This window comes from Spodoptera frugiperda, chromosome 26 (genome assembly GCF_023101765.2).
Source record: "Spodoptera frugiperda isolate SF20-4 chromosome 26, AGI-APGP_CSIRO_Sfru_2.0, whole genome shotgun sequence".
NCBI classification, from domain to species: Eukaryota; Metazoa; Arthropoda; class Insecta; order Lepidoptera; family Noctuidae; genus Spodoptera; species Spodoptera frugiperda.
In genome coordinates this window covers 6,948,369-6,970,845 of record NC_064237.1, presented here as the reverse complement: position 1 = coordinate 6,970,845, position 22,477 = coordinate 6,948,369, and the positions used below count along the sequence as shown (strand labels likewise).

At 34.0% G+C, this 22,477-nt stretch overlaps 1 protein-coding gene across 3 annotated transcripts; it reads left to right on the top strand.

The window, feature by feature from the left end:
• Positions 1–1,758: 1,758 nt before the first annotated feature.
• On the top strand, positions 1,759–21,657 carry LOC118264017 (E3 ubiquitin-protein ligase RBBP6). 3 transcript variants are annotated; one of them, XM_035576329.2, is made up of 18 exons: positions 1,759–2,208; positions 4,040–4,274; positions 5,826–5,937; positions 6,022–6,149; positions 6,367–6,533; positions 6,704–6,794; positions 6,913–7,019; positions 7,700–7,768; positions 8,384–8,578; positions 9,880–9,941; positions 10,033–10,104; positions 10,276–10,340; positions 10,424–10,537; positions 10,809–11,153; positions 11,784–11,873; positions 12,108–12,296; positions 12,436–12,504; positions 18,649–21,657. In XM_035576329.2, the coding sequence occupies exons 1-18, from the start codon at positions 2,043–2,045 to the stop codon at positions 21,434–21,436; spliced, it is 5,064 nt and encodes a 1,687-aa protein (XP_035432222.2). In that variant the 5' UTR covers positions 1,759–2,042; the 3' UTR covers positions 21,437–21,657. The 3 variants fall into 3 exon arrangements, with proteins under 3 accessions (XP_035432222.2, XP_035432223.2, XP_050560989.1); XM_035576330.2 differs by lacking the exon at positions 8,384–8,578; XM_050705032.1 differs by lacking the exon at positions 1,759–2,208 and having other exon boundaries at positions 4,062–4,210.
• Positions 21,658–22,477: the final 820 nt, after the last annotated feature.

Here is a 22,477-nt window from a genome sequence, read left to right as displayed (position 1 = left end):
GATTTAAAGAAAGCCTTTGACACTGTTAGTCACAAATTATTACTAGAAAAGCTCGAGAACGCTGGAGTCGGGGGCAATGCACTCAAAATACTGAAATCTTACTTAACAAATAGATACCAAGTAGTCAAAATAGGTGACGTTGAAAGTACTGCTTCGCCTATCACATACGGAGTCCCACAAGGTTCGATTTTGGGACCTTTATTATTTTTAATCTATATAAATCACATTGCCAAATTAGGACTACATGGACACTTAAGTTTGTATGCAGATGACACGTGCTTATTTTATTTCGGTTCATCAATACATCTTATCATTTCACAAGCTCAAGAAGACCTTAATGTACTGTTTGAGTGGTTCCAATATAACTTACTTACCATAAATATTTCTAAAACCTGTTACATTATTTTTAAGGCTAAAAATAAAATTATACCTATTCATGACCCATTGACCATTGACAACATCTCGATTGAACAAAAAAAATGCGAAAAATACCTTGGCCTTAGAATGGATAACTACCTAAAATGGAATAATCAAATTGAGCATGTTAAAGATAAACTCTCATCTCTTACAGGTTCTCTTTATAATATTAGTCACTGTATACCTAAACAAATTCGTTTTACTATCTACAATTCTCTTGTCAAATCACATTTAATATACCTAATTGAAATCTGGGGCAACTCAGGTAAAACAAAATTACAGGAATTACAAAGAATGCAAAACAAAATAATAAAAATACTATTTCGCTATCCATACCTGACTCCAACTTATAAAATTTTTGAGGAAACCAAATTGATGAATATAAAACAACTGTATATGTATTATACTTGTATTCTGATTAGGAAAATTTTAGACAAAACAATTCGTACTAATTTGTCATTCACCAAAATGTCTGAAGTGTCTAAACGCAGCATGCGACGACCAAGTTTAATTGTATTGCCAAAGACTCGCACAAATTATGGAAAAAAAAATATTACCTATGAGGGAGCACAACTGTTTAACAATTTACCATCTAAGATTAAAAATGTAAGTTCGTTCAATGTTTTTAAATCATCGCTGTCAAAGTATATTATTGAAAACCATTCTTACCAAAAACCTTTATAGTACAGTTGTGAAGGGAAACGTTGAGCGATCCATTTGTATACCCATTTTATATGCATGTATAGTAATTAAAACACGTCAATCTGGTCTGCTTCTGCGACCTTTAGTTTAATTTTTACAAAATGTTAATTTTATGTTCTCTTGTAAGTGACTTTTTTGTCTTAATGAGAATAAATGATTTAAACCTAAATTAATTAAGTTGCTTTACGCAATAGAGCCTTTAATTTTTATTTCTTAATAATATTTATGTGTATTAACATTAAAAATATATATACAATACTATAACTTGAACTAGAATATCTACCAATAATTCCATTTATTTTTTTAAAGTGTTTCTTCTATTTACAATCCGAGTTGGCAACACTTAGCTTGTGTTGCTAGTTTTGGTAGGCGGCAGTAGTGATGTGCCAACTCTGAAATAATAAAACTCGATTAACCCGACCGATATAATAACCTCCATTTTACCACGTATCTAGGGTTGAACTCGAATTACGTAACTCGAGTTAACTGTATAGATAAGCAAATCTTTTTAGAGGTTTTCTTAATTTTATTATTCCCTTAGCTAGGCAATTCAAATCGAGTAGATTCGACTTACACCCAACTCGAGTTGATTCGAGTTACGTACTCGAGTTACCATCACTAGGCGGTAGCGGTCATTTTTTAAAATGGCGGTCGCCGCGGTCGGTGCCATTCGCTTTGTAACCCTTGTCGCGCATTGTCGTCATTTTGATTGACTACTCCTATCCTATTTATTTCATAATAATCTTGATGGTTAAGAGAACTTATACATTAGTGGAATTATTTTAATTCGTTATATTAACATAGTTGATAATAGTGAATAGTGTTTGTGAATTCTGTAATGTATGTAAGTGAAAACACGAACGAAATTTTATCCAACTCGTCTGAACGATTTGTCATGTTCGATATAGTTTTGCAAAACTGAAATGTCTGTGCATTACAAGTTTAAAAGTGCGTTGGATTACGACACTGTTACCTTTGATGGATTACACATATCCGTAGGGGATTTGAAATCTGCTATATCTCAACAGAAACGGATTGGGAAAACTTCAGATTTTGATCTACAAATTACCAATGCACAAACAAAAGAAGGTTAGTATCTGATAAATTGTTGTATTTTTACTATAGTGTGGTATTTATAATGCAAAAGTGGTTAAAACTTATCCACTTAGAATTCGAAGTCTTGTGTTGATACAGTATTTCACTTGTATTTTAGAGATAGCTACGTACTGTCAGAGCATATTGTAGTATTTTAAGAACCAAGACTTTTCACTACATAGTGTTCTACTACATACTTAAATTTTCAGATACCTTATTTATCTAATTAAACCTCTCAACTTGGAGTATAGTAATACTGCAGTATAATATAAGTATAACATATAACACTAAGTATGTACTGCCCATAAACCGTTGTATTTTTACCGTGTCGTGGTATTAATTTATTTTGTCGTGGTATTTATGTACTTTGTTGTGGTATTTATTTACTTTGCCATGGTATTTATTTATAACATGTTATTTTTGGGTAATCCACTTAGAATTAAAAGCTCAGGCTTGATATAGTTCTTGACCCTTATTATAAAAGTAAATCTGATTTCATCTTGTTAGATTAGTAGACTGGGTCAGTAAGTATCCTTTGGAATATATTTTATTCTAAAGAAGCAACACATTTTGGTGTCAACTAGTTTATATCACAGGTCAGAAATGATGAACCATTGGCATGTGTGCCATTGATGGCACATAACACATTATTTTGGGCATCACAGTGACCACTAAACAAAACTACAGTTATACAAAACCAACAATATGTTTATAATGTTTCTAATATTTAAGCTATCTAAGTGCAATGCAATTACTGGTTACCATCAAGCTAACTCTAACTAAACTTTGTTATACTTTTACTTTGTAAGTAGTATAACAGGTAAAACATATTTGATGGCATACCTGAGATCTCTATACACATGTACTACTTAATACTTGTCTTTAAAGTATATTTATGTTTAAATTCATGTCAATTTGTAAAAGTTCCTTCCCTGTGATTGATCATCATTTTTGATTATCAGATTTGCCTTGATCAGTTGCCTTATTTCATCATCATCACCATAGCCACAAGGTGTCCACTGTTGATAATAGGCTTGCTCAATAATTCCAAGATGATCTAGTTCAAAGTAACCTACATCTCATTCTTATTTGCAATGTTTTTATCTCAAGTTCTAGCTCAGTATTATACCTCATTAAAATACAGTCTGGTCTTGCATACTAGTACACTTCTGGTAGCTGCTATGATGTCTAACTTGTTGTGTTTTGATTAAATAAAATTCATAAACATCTCACCAAGTGAATAAACTCATTCATAAAGTTCTACCTAGCTAATGGTTACCTCAACTGTGACTTCTTAATTAATGGGGTTTGGTGTCATATGGTCTTATGGTAGAATTCAGTTTTATTAGTTATTTAGTATGGAATGTCTACTTATTTGAGGACTATAAAATACCACCTAATATTGTTGAAATCTTATGTTATTTATGTTTTTGATAATAATTTAATGGAATCTCATCAAGGGTTGAGTCACATATTTTTGAAATTAACTACTTATTGTCTGTGGTATTTTACTAATTACCAAGTGTTACTTTTACCCTAATAACTATTACTACTGATGACTTAATATGAAATTATTACTAATAATTAATTTTCTATTAGTTCTATTCCCAACTAACTATTACAACTAATTACCTAGTACCAACTATTTATTAGTTACATATTGGTTAGTACCTATCCCACTAATTAATTGTCAGTTACTAACTACTTTTTACTTATGTTACAATATATCTTTTTGAAGAATTTGTAAGTTAGTTAGTCTTTTTAATCAATCTCCACTGTAGTTTAAAATGTAAGTTATTGACCACATATTGTTTCTTTGTTGCAGTTTATGTAGATGATCACACATTAATACCAAAGAACACATCACTTCTGGTTGCTAGAGTACCACTATCACAACAGCCTAAGAAACAGTGGGAAGGATCAAACAGCAACCAATCATCACTGCATAAAGATGTCGCTCCTAACAAGGGACTGGCTGATCTGTCTCGCATGGAAGGTAGCGAACAGGATAAAATAAATGCTATGATTTCACAATCTACCTTTGACTACGACCCTAGCAAGTAAGATAAAACAGGATTTATTCTGCAACATTAATTATATTAACATTGAACTGCATCATTAAAAACTTGTCTAAATCATTTCCTATTAACAACTTCATGTAAATGACAGTGTATAAATGCTCATCTTAACAACTCATCATATTGCTGTTGCATTAAATGCTGTTGCCTTTTATTTATGTTTATATATTATATAAGTTAACAGAAATTCTGAATAGTTGCATCCAACTTAGTTACATTTCTGATAACAAATGTTTTTATGAAAGAAAAGTTTGATAATTTGTCTGGGAAAGTAGGAGAATAACTAAAAGAAATTTTGTGCAATTAGAATTTATGAATAGACATTTATCTTTTGTGTAGACTTACTTCAAATTCTATTTAAGATGTGTACCTATAATATGTTGACTGTGAAATAAACATTTCAGAATTTTAAACCAACCTATTTTTATTATTATGGTTGTAAGATGTAACTAGAAAAATTATAAGTTTTGTCTTAGTCATGTAGAATTATATCTAGACTGAGTATTATAATCCCATTATAATTTCTACTTAGAATCAAATTAAGAAGTATTATTAATGTGAATGGCTATATGAAAGAAGTGAAAGTGTTGTTGTAATGAATCAAAGATTATGCCTTCTCAGAAAAACAAAAAGTAATGCAGTACTACAGATATAAGTATTGTTTTATTTTATGACAAAATAAAATAAACACTAATATGTTTTCATTAACAAACTGACAGACTAAATATGATGTTAATTTTCATACTCAACTTACATAATAGGGATAATGATCCCTATTATGTAAGTTAAAGTTTTCCTGTACATAACCTCTGAATGTAAGCAAATTGAGTAATCTTTATTTAGCATTTTTCATTAATAAGATTTGAGTGAAGAAAAAATTTAATCATGGTAAAGTATTAAGATTTGTGAAAAAAATGTCTATGTTTAGTCAAAGTAATGAAATGAATTATATGGCTGGAATGATATTGGTGACTGGTAGCTTAGCTTATATATTTTATGCTAAATTATGCTTAATTTAGATGGTAATGGGTTTCTAGATTAAAGTGGAAGATAATTAGCCAGTCTCCTTAATGTCAAGTGTAACTCAATGACATAGTTATGTCTACTATATAAATACTAGCTAGCCCAGAAAACTTTGTTCCAGCTCAAACATTTTTTCTCACATTTTAAACCTTCCCTGGACTTACACAAAAAATTCAAAACCAAAATTTTCCAAATCGGTCAAACCATTCTCGAGTTGAAGCAAGATTAACAAACAGCAATTGATTTTTAAATATAGATATCTCTAGATAAGTATGTTGTGTACTGTACCATTCAAAATGTGCGATAAAGCTGTCTGTTACTGGGTCTTTTTACAAATACAAATTAATATTTGTAAGAATTTATAATGATTTTTAACAGACTAATAGACATTGCACTTTATAGAGAGCAGATATTATCTAATTATTTTCTTCTCTATACTTGTAAATCAATACCAAGATATTATACTGCCTTCTAGAATAATGAGATACTAACTACATCATTTTGTTTCAGTTACCAGAAAATTAGAGGTCAAAATCAGAGAGGTGCTGTTCCTTCTAATTACATCTGCTATAAATGCCAAAAACGTGGACATTGGATTAAAGATTGTCCTGCTGCTAATTCGGTATGTATTTGACAAAAAAAAAGAAAATATTAATTTTTGGTTTTCTTTTTTTTCAATTGTAGTTTGATTTTCCTTTTTTTTCAGAGTGATCCAATAGAGATAAGGCGTAGTACAGGAATTCCTCGTAGTTTTATGGTCCCTGTCGAAGGACCAAAAGCTCCAGGCGCCATGATGACTCCAAGTGGAACTTTCGCTGTACCAGCAGTTGATCGGTAAGATCGTTTTTCTTATTTTGTAGATTTTAATTATGTAAATTTTAGTTCCATACTATTGTGGAGTATTTTTGTAATGGAGAAGAAAATTAATTTAACCAGATCCGAGAATCACACGAGATCTTTTGTTTGGCTGTTGTACTAGCCACTCATACAAAATGTTATTGTATCATTGCAGATTTGAGATTTCTAATATTATTTAAATCTTTTATTTCAGTGAAGCATATTTGGCTTCCGAGAGCGCTGGTGGAGCAGACACGCCGACTAACGCACCCGCTGCACCTGAACCGAACATACCAGATGAACTGATCTGCAGTCTCTGCCGTGACTTGCTCACTGACGCTGTCATGATACCATGCTGCGGCAACTCGTTTTGTGACGAATGTAAGTGGAGTGATTTTGAAATCCTTAGTTTTGCTACAACTACTATAAACATTGTGTTTTTGCTAATATAGCTCTAGTTATATGAGTTTCAATTAATATAAAGAAGTGGCGTATGTACCGTGATTTGTTGGAAAAAGAAAATAGATGTTTAAAGTGAATTTAACTTTCAGGTATACGAGGAGCCCTCTTGGAATCTGAAGATCATGAATGTCCGGACTGCCGAGAAAAGGAGATTGCTCCCACTACATTAATCCCTAATAGGTATTGATGTCAATATTGAATATTTTAAATCAAAATATAATTATAAGTTGAAAATAAAGAAAACAATTTTTGTATCAAAAACAATTTGTTTTTTATTAACATCTCTAATTTTCTTTAGGTTTTTAAGAAACTCAGTGTCGTCGTTTCGTAATCAAACGGGTTACAGCAGAAGAATGCCCCACCGGCCAGCTGCAGCGCCCGTCCAACAACAACCCCCAATTATTGGTAAGTTTTATTCTTGTTTGGTTATCTTTTGCGCGAATGTTACTGTTGCCATGTGACCAAGTCTGAACTGTTATATTATGTAATACATAATTATAATAAATAATATTGAGTAAGAGAACAAGATCTATTTTATTTTTATTTTAGAAGGAGAATATTGTAAGAATATAATATAAGAAGAGGTCATGTTTTAAAGTTTATAGATTTTTTTATAACTGTTTATTAAAATCAATTGATTTATTTTTGCAAAGGTTTTAAATAATACGAATAAGTTTGTATGATGATTGGATGAATATTCATCATAATCAGCTAGTTTCTTTTACCAAATTATTGCAATTTATGAAATTTAAATAGATGTCGATCGAGAGAATAGAAATTCGAATATATGGGATCGGCATTGCTTGGTTTATGAACCTGAATAAAAATTTACTTCAAAATTGGTTCATTCACTTAATAAGAAGAGGAATTTTACCCTATCAATAATAAATAAAAGAAAATGAATCGCTGAATGTGTCGCTAAGCGTCAATCTCGAGAACAGCTAAACCGATTTCTGTATTTTGTTTTGTTTGGGTTGTTATTGTTAGGTGGCGTATAAAAACATCGCACAAAAATATGCGCGTCTTTATAGATAGAAGTTATTTTAATTTGTTTTTTTATTTTTTAATATTGTCGTTGTTTCTAGAACCTGCACCGAATGCACAAGTAGTGCAACCTCAGGGTGGTCCCAGTCAACCGAACCAAAGTGGAGGTGGTATGTATATTTTTTTGATATAATTTGGGGTTTTATAGTTGACGTTTAAACTAATACTGTTTTTTGCATGATCTGTTATTTTAAGTGTGAACTTACATGTGGTTGATTTTTCCTTACAATAATTATTATTTAACCATTTTTACCCAATTAAATATTAACAATAGAGGTAAAATTTCAACAATGCAAATACAATTCATTAAAATTAAAATAATGTTTAAATTCTATGCTATTTAGTGATCCTATTAGTGATCCTAAATTCTATGCTATTTAGTGAATCAGTAAATAATATAGATAGTTTTGATAGACTTGATGTTAAAAATTAAGTCAATGCAATCAAATTCAAAACATTTCAACTAAACTATAATTAAACACAGGTAATTTGAATCACTTCTGAAAGCTCATCCTTTTTTCAAATTCTAAGTTTTATTCTGTTCTATCACCTTTTATTATTTTTAATATTCGGGCACTGATTTTATCATGAAACGTCTTGATTGCTTATGGAGGACCACAGAGGTTTGAAGTCGTACATTATATTGGTTGTTTATTAATTTAGAAAGTCGTGTGTAATACGGAGTATGGACCAGCCGTTCTGATTTAGTGGGTTATGTATTAAAGAGAGTCGGGTCGTTGCGAGTGGGGTCGTCGCAGCAGGGAGTTCGGCCCCAGTGGGGGGCGGGGGCCCGGCGGGTGCGGGGGAGGAGTCGGACGGGTCGGCCGACGACAACATCACGCTGACGTTGCCGGCGGCCCGGCGCGCCCCGGCGCCGCAGCCCATGCACTCCGACCACCACCGACACCACCCGCGCTACGGTACTATACGTCGTCCGAGCATGTCCTACCGCTACCACTCTAACCTGCATGCTTCATGTACTTCTTCCCCGCTAACAACAGCTTGTTCTCATAACTTACTTAATTAATAATTCTAATTATTTCGCCTCCACATTTTATCTGCATGATTCCTGATTTTAACACAATTCTCTGATACTAATTTAACAGTGATGTAAACTAAATACGTTTGCATAAGATTAAACTAATGATATGGATTGTAATTAATTTTAAATTGTTTGTTGAATTTTGTGGTTCTATTAATACTGCTACTACATTAAAACTATCAGGTAATTTTGCTTTAAGTGTTTGGTGTGTGTCTGTCTCGGTATATTTGTAAATTATAGCTTTACTTACCTACGGTAATAAAGAATTGATGAAAAAAGGAACCTTCTTCAATAGTTAAATGGTGTACCTTCATTTGAAGTCTTGTAATATATCTGAAACCTTCTCCTAACTTTTAAAAATACTGCTGAAAACCGCATCAAAATCGTTTCAGCCAATCGCGAGATAATCGCGCACAAACATACATACAGGTCAAACTAAGAACCTCCTTTTTAGGGTTCCGTAGCCAAATGGCAAAAAACGGAACCCTTATAGATTCGTCATGTCTGTCTGTCCGTCCGTCCGTCCGTATGTCACAGCCGTTTATTTCCGAAACTGTTGGGCCTACATAGTTGAAACTTTGTAGGATGGTGTATTTCGATAACCGCTAATCGAATTTTAAATAAAAATGAATAAATTTAAAAATTAAATTCCATACATGGAACTGATTAAAAAAAAATTTTTTTCGGCTAACATATCCGTGATGGGTGTCTATAGATAGGTCTTTAAAAAAGACATTAAGGTTCCTAAAACCACTTTTCGTCAAAATCAATCGTTTGAAAGTTAGACGCTTCCAAAGTGGAAAAATGAGTGTCCCCCCCCTCTAACTTTTAAAATAAGAGAGTGAGAAAACTGAAAAAAATATATGCTGTAGATTTCAATAGAAACTAACAACGAAAATTGGTTTGAACGAGATATCATTATTAGTTTTTAAGAAATAAAACATTTTCAAAAACCGCAAATATAACTTTGTCGTTCATAATTAGACGCTTCCAAAGTGGAAAAATGAGTGTCCCCCCCTCTAACTTTTAAAATAAGAGAGTGAGAAAACTGAAAAAAATATATGTTTTTATTACGAGGTACGGTATGCCATAAATAATTATTATTTAAAAATGAATAGCTTTTAAAACACGACAAAATTATTAAATACATGTTGTTCTATTTATGTTTTTTTGTTTCAGGACCACCACCGCCGCATGGAATGAAGCCTCCTGGCTTAGAAGTCTCAGCACTTCCTATGAATGTAAGCTTCTACACTGTCTAGTATAAATCTTATAAAATACGTTTGTATTGTAACATACGAATTAATTTTCAACTCGTAATTTATGTTCTAGTTGCCGAGGATTGACGAGCAACGAGCTAGCACGCCTACTATTGATGAAAGACGGGATCCAATGTCCTCTCAGGTATGTAAAATTTTGATACTACTTTATGGTGTCACTGTTGAGCGTGATTGATAGCACGGAATTTTCAAAATTTTTAATTTTGAAGAAACCAGTAGTTTTCTTTTGATAAGATTACAAAAAAAAAAAGAAATTGTCATATAGTTATATACATGAATATGTTTTGTTTTGCAGGTCGTGTATAATCGTGGACCGCCACCGTTCATCCCAGGTGGTCCGCCACCGCCACGACGTTATAAGTAAGATATTGTATACGATTATGTTAACATAGATTATTTACCTTGTCGTTCAACTTCTAAACCACTTGTGTTTATACCACCAGCTCACCATTCGGCAGAAATATGGGACCAAATGGACCGCGCCCGTATAACGATCGTTATCCTCCAGAACCTTACCAACCTCCGCCACCCGGCATCAAGGACTCCCCAACTAACGGGTACAGTATATTGCGATTGTAACTTTATATTTACGGAACTGGTTATTATATCTTAAAGTAAAATCGAAGATGCCACCTCTTTGCATTTGTGTTTTCTTTATTGGTCTGTTATTTAAACTATGTCTTGGTCTTTGTTTCTATAATTGAGCTACTCCAATCCCGTAAAAATGTGCTGTCGAGTAAAGATTTTGAGATTTACGTAACATGTCGCTCGAACACTTATCCGGTGTAATCTATTCAGTTAAGGAGTTCCCATATTTTGTTATCGTAGGCATGGCGAGGATCCTCTCGAGGCTTTCAACCGAATGATTCGGGAGAAGGAAATGCGAGCAAAGCGGCGGGAAGAAGAGCGTAGACGAGCGCAGTCAGGGTCCCGCAGCCCGCGGTCGCGCGCGTCGCGGTCGCCGCGCTCGCCGCGCTCGGGGCGCTCGGGGCGCTCGCCGCGCTCCCCGCGCCCCCCGCGCTCGCCGCGCCCGCCGCGCTCCCCGCGCTCGCCTCGCCCGCCACGTTCGCCTCGCTCGCCTCGCTCGCAGCGCTCGCTGCGTTCGCCACGGTCGCCACGCTCGCCTCGCCTCCGCCCTCGTAGTCGGGGCTCCAGCCGTCTTCGATACTCTAGGTTCGTTGAATGTCCTCATTTTTGCATGTTTCAAGATCATGTTGTTCATTGTCCTTTACTTGCATGTGCCTGCTTATTTCAAACATTTTTTGTTGTGCTGTCTGTAGTTCTGTCATTTGCCACTCTGGCTTCTCAATTATTTTAATAGCATTCATTAATTGACTTGTAAAAGTAACATATTTTGTTTAAAAATAGTTTATAAATAGAAATTGTGTACGAAGTCTATTTGCATGTCATTGTTTCTTAACTTGCATGAATATTGTTGTATGTTAATTATTATGTGTGACTACTACTAATAAGACTAATATCCTTTTTACTGGTATTAATATCAGTACCAATTTGTTTTTTATGGTCAACTGGTGAAATGATAAATCATTTATTTTGATCGCATAATCGTAGTAGCAATTGCTTTGATTATAATGTTTACTAGTTTTTAACTTGCATGAAAATAGGGTATGGGCAAGGGCTATATGAAATAAATATTTATATACATATTTTGCACAGGGTACTGAAAGGATTTTTAAAAATATAAAGTAAATGCTTTTTTTTATTGTAAGCTGTATATTTTTGTGTCTTGCCTACTTTTTGGAAAAAAACATGTGATGTTTAATGTAAACTATGTTTTTTCAGATCACGCTCTATATCGCGCGGTCGGTTGCGCCGGTCACCTTGGTCGCCGCGGCGTCGCCGTACTCGCGAAAGGACATTGTCGCTAACCAGGTCAGTTTCGTAACGATAGCAATTTCTTTAAGGATGAATATAGATTTGGATGGATGAGATAGCTCGTGTGGAATTAATTATGTATGTGATGTAATAACGTATGATACCTCTATCATACATTATTACATCACATATAGATTGATAACTTGATATAAGGGTTTTCAAAAGATTTGGGATTTTTAGTGTTTGACACATTTTGCGTGAATACAAATCAAATGTTTTTTTTTTATTTAGATCGCCGTCTCCCCGGCGCAGACACCGCTCCCCGATCCGCTACCGGTCCCCGCTGCGGTCGCCGGTGGCGCGGTCCCCGCTGCGGTCGCCGGTGCGGTCGCCGCTGCGTTCGCCCGTGCGATCTCCACTGCGCTCTCCTCACCGCCCACCTATGCGCTCGCCGCCGCCGCGCAGTATGTCTCCTCATCGGTTAGTATTCATCTCATTTCATAATTAATTAATTATATGACGCATTATCCTCAATAATTTCTCTGTCAATAGATTTCAATATTAAACATAGAATATGATTAGTGATTGTACCTTAATTCCTCTATACTTTTGTCAACAGGTATGCTGGTGTTTACGACGAATTGTTGTCGCCGCCCCGACGTACAGTAGAGCCGCCCTATGGAGCCAGGTACGATTGTCTAAATAGTGTCTACATCCGTCCTTTATCGACATCTAAGAAAATGCGTTTGTACGTTGATGATATGAAATTGCTGAGCGGATTGAACCTGTGTTCGCGTATCAGTGTAAAAACTAGACTAAAATCGAATTCCTCGCGATATTCCGGAGCGTGTTAGAGTAAGGAGTTGAATTGTTACTTTTCATGTATGACGTTTTCAAGGAAATAATCAAGTTGGAACAGCTTGTAAAATATGTTTATGTACTGCAATTTGACTGGTGTGGTGTGTAAAAATGACAGCAGTGTGGTAAGTATGAAGGATTGAATAACAAACTGTTATGTGTTATGCTGTCGGAAACTCTTAGCTCTTACCAGAAGGATTTTTGCTGTCACCTATTTAAAGAATTAAGTTTATTGTAAACATTGTAAAACACGATTTCAAGCAAACACGGCATAAGATTATTACAATAGGCATGTTTCCAACTTGTCAAATTTCATATTAGTTTGAAAATGTCGAAAATAGTATTGTACGAATTTTGGAATACGATTATTTTTTTTGCTTATAATCGACTACTCATTGATCTTGAAATAGTTTATATTGCATTAAAGAAACATGCCTATTTGATGAGTACAATAATTCAAAAGAGTAAAAATGTAAAACAGGTGCTCTGATTCTTCTTTATATTTTAGTACTAAACAAATAAGTGATAAATAGATTTGATTAAAAATAGATACATAGAAAAGGGTCACAGTTGTTACGTATATTAAATATAAATAAAAGTTGCGAGGGGTCACCAAAATGCCAACTTAAAAGTCGTGTCTCAATTGAAGACTCAATTGCGTTGTGTCCAAAGAAATTACAAAAAATCGCTTCATGTTTCGATTTTCGTGACCCGAGACAGTAATGTAACTTTTGTAGATCAATGTAGACGTCGTTTAAAGTAAATGTTTACTTCTTGAAAATACTAGATATTGTAACTGTAATGTAAAAAAAACCGGTATGTTTTAAAATCAGTACAAATAGTATTGAGAACTGAAGCCATGTTTTAGTTTTTTGGTGACTCTTTCCTTTGCCATGTGTTTGAAATCGTTTGTTAACAAAGGAATCTGTTTACTGTTGTATCAAAGGCTTTAAATTTAGTAAATAGGTAATATAAAAATATAATTATTATACCTGCCTACGAGGTCTATCATACCTAAGATGTGAGGCGTCATCATATTCGTGACGATGACGACTCCACCACGAACTGAAAGTATATTTAAGATATTAATTAATGACATATCCATGATTGTTAGATATAATTATTAATACTTATTGTACAAGTATGAAATCAGTACAAGATTTAATTTTTTTTTTACACACATCTGCATGTGACAATTGATATATTTATAAAACCACGAAGATCTCTGTTTCTTTTTTAATTTTTAGTTTATTAGGTATAGGATTTGTTTTTTTGTACGTTACATTACTTAAATTGCAGATAGACTGCATTGACTGACAGATTTATATTTTTATATTAATATATTGCTAACATTCTTCTAATCTAAGCTGTGATAATAGAAAATAAGTATTTTTTTTATATTGTAGTCAAATTATACTACTGTAAGTAGTACTTTAGTTTGATATAAATTAAGTACAAATTTTGGACCTTATTAAATTATTTTGAAGAACATCTTATGATTATAGTAATTTTGTCCAGTAAATTTGGCTACTACTTCTTTTTTCGTCTGGGGAAGATAATTATATATTTTATAATAACTATCGTCAGACAAACTAAATTAACTATAAACACGGTTTACTCACGTAAATATTTGGAGGCAAAGCTAGTTTCGAGTCACAAAGAGACTCACGAGCGGCGTGCGCAAGTGCGACAAAATTTTAATGTACATTTTTTTTTATATACATTTTCTATTATTATGATCTCACAAATGTCAAAACTGTAGTAGCCAGATCTACTGATTAGATGATTTTTGATAATAGTATTTTGTGATTTAAATCTTTGTCATTACGTCAAGAGACTGATTTTTTTTAAAGTAATGCGCCGGGTATGTTAGATCAGTACCCTTAGTATGAGTTTGGCTTTACGTTTAAAGTAATCGAAACAAGAGCGCGTTCGACGCAAACACGTACTAAGGTTACAGGGCGCAAATAACTCAAATTACTAGAACATATTTAATAAATTAAATGACTGCAACTCTAAATCTCGCGTTAAATCATAAATGAGTTTTCCGGGTACCGAGTATTGCCGAATAAGCACGAAGATTCACGAAGTAACCAATGTCATATAAAAAAACAATAAACTCTAAATAAAATATCGATTGCGATATTTGATCGATAAAGGTTCAATTGTATTTAGACATGGTCAATCTCTAGCCTAGATCGCCGCCCCCGCACCTCGCCTCATGCCACCATTTGGTCCTAAAAAGACTTATTGCGCAGCCTTCTGCACGAAGTTCGGACCTGCCAGGTTTCGTTGACAGTACTGTACCCTGCTATACAAATAGAAAATGGTAATATGCTGCAGGCTGTTGACCTGTATGGTTTTGGCAAAAACTAATAGCGTATTTGCGATATCTGACTTATGGTCTCTTAAATGGTTCATTAATTATTTATTTTAATCGATTCTGTTTTTTTTTAATCAAATTCAATATTACGTGTTCGAACCTTAAGGTTAGATTCAGATCTGATAATTTGTAAGAGCAAATTCTCAGTAATAATTAGGACAGTATTTATGTATGTATGTATGTATAATCACGCTGGAATCCTAATAAATTCAAAGTACTCATTTATAAAGAAATTGTAGGGGTTCTTTGTAAAATGACTGTAGTACATAATAAAATAATTGAAATATACTGCTTACTCACGTGAACTATTGGAGAAAATCCCTAATAGTTGCAATTTGCAAGTCACACAGGGATTCACATTCGTGAGCAAGGTGTACAGCGCGCCGACCTCGCCGCGCACTCCAACAGTTCAGCCGAGTTAACGGTACATTTCAATTTAAAATAGTAGTAATTTAAAATCTTTATCGATATTAACTTGTTCTTTAATACGGAAAAAGTGCCCGCGTCTAACAGTGTTTTATATTAATATTATAATATCGTATAGTATATCTTTATAAAAATACATCAGAGCACACTTTAAACAGTCTTAGTTACAAAATACAGTTTAGTATTCATTTTCAATCAAGAAGGAATCAGCAAATTAAGTTCTACTTTATCTCTTTTCATCTTTTTGTTATTTTTTATCTTCTATTTCCATTATAATGTAACACTGATCTATCATTATCTGTGATATCGAATAAAACCTGTATTGAGATTACTGTTGTTTTTTATTTCTTTTTATACAAAATATTGACTGAAATATTGTTTTGTATAATAGTTTTAATTAATAAGTAAGTTTTTGAAAATACATCTGTAACAGAATTAATGTATTTATTTAATATTGTGTATAATGGGTATTGTTTAAGTTATTACTTTGTAAGAATTCCATATATAATTTTAGAAATGATTAGGATGCTTGCTTAAGCTGTCGTACAAAAATTGAATGCAGAGTACATGATATGATTTTATTTTAGTAACTTCTATCACATTAAGAAAAAAAACGCTATTAAAATACTTGGCATGTGTTTCCGTTTCATATATTACAATTTATTATTTACATTTATTTCTCTTCGTCATCATGTCAGTCACAAGAAGTCTACTGCTGAAACTATGTAGGTATTGCTCTCCCAACGCAGCTTATGCGGGTATTCTATCGATGTCATTATAAAGCGCTTATTATATTATGAATGAAATACCTGTCTTCAATGTAATTTGTAGTTCTAAACTAATAATAGTAATTTGTTTTTTTATATAAAAATATTGTATGTTTATTTCTGAATGTTTCATTATTGATTTTTAATTTTTTGCAATGTATTAATGTAATTCGAGATATTTAACTTAGTTTATGTTAAGATAGGTTAGTTACAATAAAATTTGTTTACACATATGTCGCTTTCCAGTTACATATTTGTATATAACTAGTTTTAAATATTTTAGCGCTTTTATATTGTATAGCTATTTTACATCTGTATTTGTTATTATTTTATAAACTATTTTAATGTTAAATTAACACGTTGTCTATTAGTTTTTATTATGCATTGTATAATGTTAAACTAAATTGTTTAAAATATAACATTATAAGATTAGTAAAGAATTATTATTGTAATAATACTTTAAAGCTTTCGGGTTATGTTATCATTCAAATGTATGTTGTACATTATTTGTAAAAATAATCGTATGTTAAGAACCACGATTATGAGTTTTTGTCTACAGAATTTAATCAGGAAATGTTAATTTATATTCTGGTGTAAATTCCCCATTTCCATGTAAAATTTTTAATTGTTGAAAAATAGCTGTAATATACAACTGTCACATTGATTTCTCATAACCGAAATGTAAACTAAAGAAAGTAGCTGAAGTAAGTACATTATTCATGAGCTTGCTATTTTACAAATATCTTGTAATATACAATTCTCAAATTGATGTCTCGTAACCGAAATGTAAACTTGATTGACTTATTATGTAAGTATTTTTTTTTCTAGTTTTTGATTTTGTATAAAGTGCATTTCTAACAGAATTTTGTTAAAATTGTTATACTTCGAGCTTTTTATGTATGCAAAACTAGTTTGTACAAGTACTGTATGTAAGAATCATGATTATTTGTTTCATCTGGTTCAGAACTATTAAATTGTTACTTTACTATTTAAAGGCAGCTTCATCAGAATGCTTTTCTAGTCAAGAAGTGTACTTGTCACTGCACGATGCGGATTGAATACGCCTTCGCACCTTGGATGGATGCTACCAAACACTGCGGGTAATCATTATCTCAGTATGACAAGGAATGTTGTGTTTTAACTATTATTGCGGGAACTATCATTTCCATGTAAAGGTAACAGCGTGGAGTATTTCTGACACATCACAATACAGCTGAACTACCAGCAGAATTATAACTTTCGTAGTAAATCTACATATTGATCCAGTTTCAGGTTAGGCGTATAAAAGGTTTATATTTTTGTTGGCTTAATGTTCGTGGTGTGGATTTTTGTATGTTTAGTTTTGTGATGATGTTCACAAATCAGAATCTAGTCTAGTATAAATAATATATAGGGTGTGAATGGTGAAGTTCAATTGGTACAATTCAATTGTAACATCTCATTCAATTGTATTTACCCACGCAATCGTATGCTTAAAAATCTTCCAAAACAATCCAATCATTAATAATATAGATATAGATTTAGAGAGAGTTCTTTTTTAGTCAAATGTATAAATTTTTTTGGAGTTGTAAAAACAAGTGCAGCTTTATCAGGTTCGATTCGTGCGGCATAGATTTAACTAGATGTGTTGATACACTATAATTTTAAGTGAACTTTCCGTCTCTGTCATTTTCACTATCATCAAAAGAAACGCTTTAAGTCAGTCCAAATTTCAGTGCTGAAAACGAATAGCACACTAGTTAAGTGGCCATTTTGGACAAAGAATACAATTTATTAAACTTTTATGTGAATTTACTAAACATGAACAAGATTCTTTGCAAAGAAATAAATTAGCAAATATTTCTTTATTAGTATAGAAGTGGTGATAGGGCAAGGAAACGTTTAACATATAGTCCGTCAATCACGTAACAAAAGAAAAATGATTTAGTGCATATTTTATACTCCTGTAACGTAAAAAAATACTGCTTGTATTTCCATGAACTTGTCATACTAACAGTTTGAGAAACTCGGGTCAGTATAATTTTATAGACCGTTTGTAGAAATTCATTCACAAGCTTTTATTGCAATATGTTGACCATTTAATGTCCATACGAAGGGCTAGTTTTGACTTGCCAACAATAATCATATCGTGCAAGCATGACTATAAAGTAAAAGTTTTACTTTGCATGTGTTTAGGCTTTCAATTACATGAATAAACAACCTAACAAGCTAAAAAGCTTTGACGGTATTAAAGTATATTCTATTCAGCACTAAAACGATATCAGGGTTAAAATATTTACAAATCAAAAATTAGGCAGCGCAAAAGTTCATTATTTCATTTTTTTATTCCAAGTAGGTCCTTAGGTATTTTTATTATTTTAAATTCTATATAGTAACATGAAATGTGTTTTGTTGTCAGATATGGACCAAGAAGCAGTGTGCCGCCTCCTGGATATCCACCGTTGGGTGTGAAGCAGATGCCTCCAATGGGCGCCATAAACGTCCCACCTGATCAACCCGGTTATCGTGGTCGTTATGATGCCCCTCCGTTTGAAGAAATTCCACCCGGTGTTGAACCACCCGTCCCTGGGTTTGAGCCGTCACCTTTTGAAAAACCACCATTTGGTCCGTCTGGACCAATTGACCGTGAGCGATTGCCTCCTCCGAATTATAGAGATGCTTATCGACCACCTCCTTACAACGAAGGCCCTACAAGTTACAGGGATATGTCTATACCGCCACCGGTACCAAATGAAATTCCTGTTCATGTAGGCGAGCAGCCGCCACGATATAGAGACAATTATAGACCAGGTCATTATCGTGACCAACCACCAATGCCATTCAGGGAAGGCCAAACATACCGAGAGCCTGGACCACCTGGGTCATATCGTGACCCTAACTTTAGAGGGGGACCTCCACCCTTCCGTGATGGCGCTTACCGAAATGCTCCTTACAGGGAAGGTGGGTTCCGTGATAATCCGCCTCATAATAGTTTTCGTGAGCCAGCAGCTCCTTTCAGACCACCTAGTGCAGATCCTCGAGAGCCAGCACCCGCTAACTATCATGATCCAAATTATCGCGATAACTTCAGAGAGGAAAACGCTGCTTCTCGAGGCCCTAATCGTCCTAGTTTTAGAAGTAATGTTCGGAATAGGGCTGCTCCAAGACGAAATGCTAATGCTGAACATGACAGACACAGAGACCGAGATGTTCGTGATAGGGAGAGATATAATGACAACCGAGAGCCGACAGAAAAAACTGAGAGAACTCGAGATTCTGACAGGAGAACGGGATACGACAAACCTCGTGATGCTCGTGAAGATCGAGCTAGAGAATATGAAAGAGTTCGGGATCACGAAAAAGAACGTGAACATGATAAAACAACTCCAGATAAAAAAGTTCGAGTCTCACCCAAGCGGAGCAGGGAAACACGTGAGAAGAAACGTAGTGAGTCTAGAGGACGTTCTCGTGATCGTGATAGTAGAAGGGATAAAAAAGAAGAAAGAGCTCGAGATAAATCTTCTGCAGATCGGACTAGAGATCACAAAGAAAAAGAAAAGAAACTGAAAGATCGAAAGAAAAAGAAGCGTGAAAAGGAAAAAGATACCGAGAAGAAAAAGAAACGTGATAAAAAAGATAAAAAGGATAAGGATCATGTGAAAAAGGAGGACGATGAAGTTGAAAAAGAGGAAGTGAACAAAAAGAATGCCAACGAATTGAATAAAACAGATAATGATAAACCAGCCGATGTTAAAACAGAAAATGTGAATGCTGAAACAGTTTCAATAAAGAGGGAAAAATCTCCTAAAATACAATCTCCGGAGAAACCGGCTGATGACTTATATGGTGATGAAGCTTCAGGAGCTGTTGACAAAGAAATTATAGAAAATTATGTTAAAACTGAAGAAAAAGACGTACCAGAAGATAGTATAAATAATTCAGATAATGTAAACAATTCTAAAGAAGAACCGTTTGACGGTATCGAGCTTCAAGCCAATGCAGATGAATTAGATTTAAAGGTTGATACTGAAATTAGTAATCCCACAAGTAAGGAGATGTTAGCAACATTGCCTGAATTATCTAAATGGGAAGTAGATGAAGATAATGTAGAAAAGGCTAAAGAACCAGGAGAGATAACTTCTCCCGAAGAAGAAGAGGATGGGAGCAAAGTTACATCTGATGTAATTAAACGCGCTGAAAAAGCTATATTTGCTAAGGCAATAACTTCAGTGCGACCTATAGAAATTAAAAAGATCAGTACTGACCGTATCAAACTTTACGATGATGAAGGACAAAAACCACCAATGAATAATATACAAATTACGGTCCCAGTAGCTGATTCCGAACCGAGGTCAATTGAAATTAATGAAAAGAAGAAGAGATACTCGAAAACTCCACCACCTCGTTTATCTGTTAAAGAACGACTCGGTGGGAAGGTCGAAGAATCCCGAAGGGGTAGAGAAACGCGTATTGTACAAAGTACTGTAGAGCGCGTTAAGTCAAGATCCAAAACTCCTAAGCGGGAACAGCCTTATAGACGAGTGACCGTGGAAAGAGAAAGGGGTCGGAAACAGGATGCCCCTAGAATAGAAATGGTTAAAAGCGAGAGGCGATTGATGTCTGAAGCAGTAAAAACTACAGACAAACATCGAGCGCGAAGTCCTAATGAAAAGAAATATTCTAAAGAAGATAAAAAGATCAACACAAATGAAAACAGCGTTAATCGTGATCGAGGTCAGGAGAAAAACGTATCTGAAGGCAAACATACGGATCGTGAGAGAAAAAAATCCACTTTGGATGAAGCTCATTTTGAACCGGACTATGATGAAAATGTAGAATCTGACCATGAACAGAAAGAAGAAAATCCCAAAAAACGGGAACGTTCAGCATCGCCGGCTGATGTCACTGAAACAAAAAAAGCTAAACTTGATAATGACACTATAAAATTAGATTTGACCAATGTCAAAAAGAAACCTGATTCAGAGAGTGAATCTACTAGTGATTCGGAATATTCGTCGTCATCCTCGTCCTCGGATGCTCGCAAACGTAAGAAGAAGAAGAAACGCAGTAAGAAAAAGAAAAAGCGAGCTGCAAGTGAGAGCGAAAGTGAGTCCGAATCCAGTTCTGATGATCACAAGAAGAAGAAAAAGAAGCGTAAACATAAGAAAAAATCTAGTAAGAAGAAAAAGAAATCTAAACATAAGTAAACCATACCTTCCTTTGTTTGTATATTGCATACATTTTTTTTGTTTATTAATGATAACTTATGTAGATAAGTTGATTACAGATGTAAATAAGTTTCTGGTGTTTTTGTCAGTTACATACATTAGTTTGAACTCTTTAGTTAGGGGGTTGAGTCAGATATTTTAATAAACTTACTGATGTAAAATTCTGAATAATAAAAAAAATAAAAGCTTATAATACATAATTATTGTTGTTTTAATTTATATAAATATATCTTTATCGAAGGTTAACTTTTAATAAAAAGGTGTGTCCATGATCGTAGTAAATATAAACGACCAGTTTCTGCCATCGGCTTCGCCCGCCTTCCCGTGGCATAAAAAGTAGCTTATGTTTTATTCCAGACCATAATCTACCCCTGTTCCAAATTTCATCCTGATTCTTTCAGCTGTTTTGAAGTGATTGAGTAACAAACACACATAAATTCACAAACTTTGGCTTTTATAATTTGTAGGATACAAACAACACCTTTTCTTGCACGGTTGGCGCTATGGTTGGGCGACTGGCTGCCGTGCAACGTGTAGCGGGTTCGATCTCCGCACGGATCAACTCTATGTGATCCACAAATTATTGTTGATTCGCACGGAGCAACTCTGTGTAATCCACAAATTTTTAATTCGAGTCTAGTATGTGCATTTGAAATTGTATACAGGAGAAATCCGAATACGTGTGGGGAAAGATGGGAATGAACCTTTTTAATTAATCTCCGAAGCGATAGGCAACATCCCCACTATTCGACTAGTTTGGTTACAAGTTCTAAACAATAGGTAGGTATTGATATACAGGAATTTATAGAATCGTATTATCCTTAAGTAAACTAGGATAGTACCTAGGACGCCAAGATACAGAGGAACGCCGCGAGAAGCGCGTGTCCAACTGCCCATAGGGTGGCGGCGAAAAATATGGGCCAGTATAAGGTGCTTGCTAAGAGCGCTTAGCAGGTTTAAGCTCAGCAGGTTAGCCCAGATATTAATTACAGAGAAATTTTAGAAAAATCGTCATATTTA